The 5350-nt window shown below is 51.6% G+C and overlaps 1 protein-coding gene across 1 annotated transcript in view; it reads left to right on the forward strand.

Annotated features, from left to right (window-relative positions):
• The window catches only part of PEG3 (paternally expressed 3), a 21269-nt gene extending 17568 nt beyond the window's left edge, over positions 1-3701 (forward strand). Inside the window, exon 12 of the mRNA XM_010858048.1 lies at positions 2-3701. Coding sequence (XP_010856350.1) covers positions 2-175 — 174 coding nt within the window. The 3' untranslated portion in view covers positions 176-3701. The remainder of the gene's footprint in view (position 1) is intronic.
• Positions 3702-5350: the final 1649 nt, after the last annotated feature.

Consider the following 5350-nt stretch of genomic DNA (forward strand, 5'->3'; position numbering starts at 1 on the left):
CCTGACGGCGCACGCCAGCCTCGTCATCCTGGAGCCCGCCGGCCTCTACGGCGAGGGCGCCGGTGGCCCAGAGGGCGGCCGGCCCGACGACGAGCTCTTCAAGTGCGACGTGTGCGGGCAGCTCTTCAGCGACCGCCTGTCCCTGGCCAGGCACCAGAACACCCACACCGGCTGAGGCCGGGGGGCACCCTGGGACCCGACCCTCCTCACCCACACTCACCGGACCCACTGCGACCGCCCGGACTGCACTCACCCGACCTGGACTTCAGACACCCGGCCCGGACACAGCCCCACGCCAGCTGAGGCTCGGCGGGCCGGGGCCTCCACTGGGACCCGGCCGGCCCCCTCACCCACGCACAACCGGACCCACCGAGCTGGCCTGCACTGCACCCAGCGGCCTGGATTCAGACTCTCGGCCCCAAGGTGCAGATGCTTGCAGCTCCCTTGTCCAGCACAGCAGGTACCTGCGGGACAGCAGGGCACTCGGCCGCCCGCCGCCGGGGCCTTCGCGGCTGCAGAGAGCGCCCGTCTGTGACAGCCCGGGACCTCCGCGCACTGCCTCCCGAGCTGTGCACAGAACAGCCCAGCACAGTGAACTGGACTGAGTGTGACGCTCACTGGCCGCTTACCTGCAGACGCACCTCACCTGTACTCTGGTTTTGCTTTTTTCTTTTTTTTTTGGAGGAGGAAGAGAGCAACAAATTACAATATATTTGTAAGCATCTTAGAGCTTTAGAAAGATTTATTGTGAGCTGTTTGAACCCTATCAGTATCTTTTTGACTGACTGGTTCCTTACTTTCTACATAACCCCCTCATGGTGTAGGCGTGAAAGGCAGAGCGTCTTGCCCGCTTCGCTGTGTGAAGGGAAGTCCTGTCTGCTCCCCTTTCAGGCGCCTCGTCTACACCGACACTTCTGAAACCTCGTGCTGTGTAAGCCTTTACTGTGTGGATTGGCCTTTTGTAACCTCTTTGGTTGGTTGCCACCTTGTAACCTTGCAGTGGGTCTCATGCAAAAAACACTACAAGTTTTTGTTATTTTTATTTTTTAACCCACCTTGATGTCTCTTCGATAGTGAATTTTACAAAAGCCGAAGCTTTTCCCTGTGAGTCTTACATCCTTGCCTTTAAAGAGTGGGTTGTAACCATCACTAGATCACGCGTGCCTAATGAAGGTTGAGAACCACGGGGGAGGGGGGCTCTCCTGGTGTAAATACGGTTGAGGGCCTACGACTTCATTACTTCCCTTTGCGCGCTTCCTGCCTTAAGTGACCAGTAGCAACGTGGCTTGGCCCCTCCGTGCCGCCACATGGCAAGTCTGCACCCTGGGTGCCCAGGAGCTAGTATCTTTAGAGCTTTCCAGCCTGAGACTTAATCCTCCTCTCCACCTGTCTGACCCTCAACCAACCCCATGTCTAACTTGCATTTAAAAAAAAAATAGAAAAAAGCTTTCTTTACAGCCAACTCGAGCTCGACACGGACTCAGGTTCCCCGGCAGCCTTAATTTGCTTCGTTGCCATCTGTCCCCCTCTCAGGTCGCGCCTTCCTGACAAGCACCCCCGCTGCCCTCAGAGCGGCCCCTGTCCCGCCGCCCCAGTCTCCTGTGCTGCCGTCCCAAGCTGACCTCGCCGCTCTGGGGTCTCCTGCGTCCTGCCTTGTGCCCTCCCTTTGCTTCCCCGCCCCCTCTTCGAATAATGACTATTATGAAATTTCTTGGCTTTGAGTTGGCTGGCAAAAAAATTAAAAAATTTTTTTTTAAAACTTAAAAAAAAAAAAGAGGATCTTGTAGCTGCAGTGAGCAGAAGCTAAGAGCAGATTGTTTGGGAGAGCAGAGTGAGATCTGCTCGGGAGCCGCGTCTGGACCCCCCTCTCCTAGGTCCCTGCCATGAGGGCTGGGGAAAGCGTGTCAGAGCTGGAGGGAACGCCAAAGTCAGGGAGAGCCAAAGAAGGGGGTCCTGACGCCTTACCAGACCTGGGAGGGCAGGGTCTGACAGAAGGAACATCAGAAGCAGGGACTGGAAGGCCCCAATGGGGGAGGTTGAATGAATGAGCAGGGTGTCCTGGCAGTTAGGAGAAGGGGCCGCTTGGTGGCCTGGTGTCGATGAGGGCAGCTGCATCACAAGACCCAACATTGGAACGGACGCCCCGGAGCCCCGAGGGGCTGCGAGCTGGGAGCCAGCCTGCGTGGCGTAGGGGTGAACCTGGCGTTCATCGCTGTCGGCGGCACCAACTGGTAGAGTGTTTTCAGAGAGCCGCCTGCCCAGCGTCCGTTCCAACCGTCCTTTGGTCAGTGAGCGATCAGGAACAACTGACAAATGCCAAAAATAGGAGCAAGGTGAAGGGAGTGTGTCCGCGCACTCTGAATGCAGCTGTCTAGAAATGATAATCATGGAGAGTTACGTAGTGACGTGGAGATATATTTACGGAATACCAAGTGGAAAAAGCAGGACACAGAATTATATTTATACTACAATTATAGCTGTTTAAAAATGTATGCTTATAGTCAAAAGCTGTGGTGGTGGTGCTGTTGTAGGCTTATAGTTGAGCATTATTTTCTTAAATTCCTTGAATGTTTATGGTAGTGTTACTCAAAAGCTTATAATCACGTCTCCATTGTGAACATAATTTGAGCTCATTATTCAGGCACTCAGAGAATACAGAAAAGTGGAGGGAAAAAAATCCATATACCCACCATCCAAAGATGACAGATATGCTCCTCACTACATTGTTTATTCTTCTTTCTGTGCACAGGCTTATAACTGTGTCCCAAACGTGTACTCAGATTAAGTGTTAGCTTTGTGGAATTATGGTTAAACGCTTTCATCCTAATGTTTTCAGATGGCCCTTAAAATAGTTTCCTGATAACAAAGTTTATTCTGCTTGCTTCAATTAGCAAGCATAATACACACCCAGAGGAATAATTGGAAAATACAAAATAAATGAGAAAAGAACAAAAAAAGTCGCCCATATTCCCAACGCCCAACAACTACTGTTAACATCTTGTTTCCTCCATCTCGTATCAGTGCACAAGCTTGTGATTTATGACCGTGGTGAATATGTGTGCATACAGTCTAAAATGAAAAAAAATCACAGAAAATAATTAAAGTAGTGTTGTCATTGTGGGATTATGGTTAACTATCTTGTCTCAAATTTCTTGAATGATCTTTGGTGTTTTGAGTATTAAATCTTATGTATGTTTTTCCATTAAAATTCTTAATACATACTCATGGCATACCTTGGGGGAGATTTAGTAAAGCAAAAGAAATTCACGCATATTCCTGACACCCAACAATCATTGCTGTTAAACCTTGATCTGTGCACAGTCAGGACGGGGGTGTCTGTGGTGAGAATGCAGAGGGTTGAAGAGGAGAAGAAAGCAGTGAAGGAACGGTCGTGTGGTCTTTGCCGGCGTTAAGGCTGTGGGGTTCGCTTTCCTGGGAGGCCTGTCTCATTGTGTCCCGGTCACCGACCTTTTATGACGGGTGCCTCCATTGTAACTGCAGTGTCTGCTCACTGTAGAAACCCGGCACTTACAGAAGTGTGGAAGAGAGGCGTGCCCCTGTCGCCATCACCCAAAGACCACGGTTAACATCTGGACACGTTTTCTTCATCTTGTCTCTGTGCACAGGTTTTTGGTTTGTTAGTATGGTTGTGGTCGTTCTATCTGTAATCGTGTCACCAATAAAAATAAAGTTGAAAATAAGATAGCTCTCAGCCTCTTCTTTTGTCCATTTGAAGTGTTCGGGGTGTTTAAAAAATATGAGCACTTAGTGTCCCCCTTAGGCCCTACAAATCTCCTCCCTTTTTAAATTATTGTGTATTTCAACAGCACACTTCTAAGGGATCTCAGTACTACACAAAGCCACATTTGTAACTGCACTAATAAAATTAAAAGATGATACATATCAATAGTGTTTTTAAACTTGACATTAAGCGTTAGGTAAGTTTTACTTACTCTGAGTCTGCATTTAAAATTTTAATCTCATCTAAATACAATACTCCCTCAAACACAAACAAGAATGATCCCCGCAACATAAAAAGAATGTTAGTACTGTGATTTGGAATCCCTTTGTATTCAGTCGTGTCTGACTGTGACCCCAGGGTCTGCAGCCCACCTGGCTCCTGTGTCCATGGAGTTCTTCAGGCAAGAATACTGGGGTGGGTTGCCATTTCCTCCTCCAGGGGATCTTCCCAACCCGTCTCCTGCACTGTAGGCAGCTTCTTTACCATCTGAGCCGCCAGAAGACCTATTACATAAAGTGTGTGTCCCTAACTCCCCTGAAGCCAAATGGATCTGTCTGAAGGTGCCTGACCAGCTCTCGAGTCACAGCTTCAATAATCCTTCCAGGGGTGTCCAAGATCGTCAGGGCAAGGGGTCAGTTCTCTTTTAAGGCTGACTTCCTGCAGAGTTCATCACTAACAGACAACCTGTAGGAAGGGAAAAGGTGAGGGTCGCTGGGGCTTGCCTGGCCAGCGCTTGCCCTCTCAGACAGCTCCCCGGTGCCCCTGCCACACGCTTATTCCCCGAGCCAGACCCCTCCCTGGCCTCAGCTGACTATGCTCCTGGGTCCCCGCGGTCCCGTCAGACCCAGACCAGGGGCCGGCCGGTGTGCCAGGGAGGCTGGGCGCCCGGCGCCTGGGGCTCTTGGTGGCACTGCCCTGTGATCTTCCTAAGAACGCCTCTCCCACGAGCTGACTTTGTCAGCCAGTTCTTGGTGTTTTCCCTTGCCTCGAATCCTTTTCCCTTCCCTGGGAACTGGCAAGTCTGCTGAGAAGGATCAATTCCCGGCCCCTCCCCGTCCCAAGGTCGGCACTGACCACGCATCAGTGCCCCCCATTCTTTCTCTGAGCACACTGTCCCGGCAGGCCTCTCCCTCCCTCTACTTGGCCAAAGTTGGTCATTTGTAGCCCCAAAGAGCCCTAAGGGAGACACAGAGTGGGCTGGACATCATAAACCCTGAGGGAAACTGGGATACTCGGAAAAACTCAGGATCGGGCCCCGGGACAGGGATGGGGACCGTGAAGACTGAGGCACGTGGCAGTAAGATCCCTCACCCGGACGTCAGTCCTCTGGCTCCTCTGCTTGGGGGGGGGGCGGGGACAGGGGAGGGCTTGACAGCAACTGTCACAACCCCCGAGACTGCGAAGGATGTCCAAGTGAAAGCCACAGGTGGGTTTAAGGCACGAAACAGGACGCTGCGGGTCCTCTCTGACCGTGCTCGGCTGTGTCCACAGCCCTGCCCTGTCTCCAGCGACAAAAGCTTAGGCAGCCCCGGGAGAAATGGAATCCTGGCGATCAGAAAGGTGGCGTCTGGAAGACTTCGGACCCCTCTGAAGCTGCAAGCCCTTGAA

Source organism: Bison bison, unplaced genomic scaffold, assembly GCF_000754665.1.
Source record: "Bison bison bison isolate TAMUID 2011002044 unplaced genomic scaffold, Bison_UMD1.0 scf7180017864383, whole genome shotgun sequence".
Taxonomy (NCBI): domain Eukaryota; kingdom Metazoa; phylum Chordata; class Mammalia; order Artiodactyla; family Bovidae; genus Bison; species Bison bison.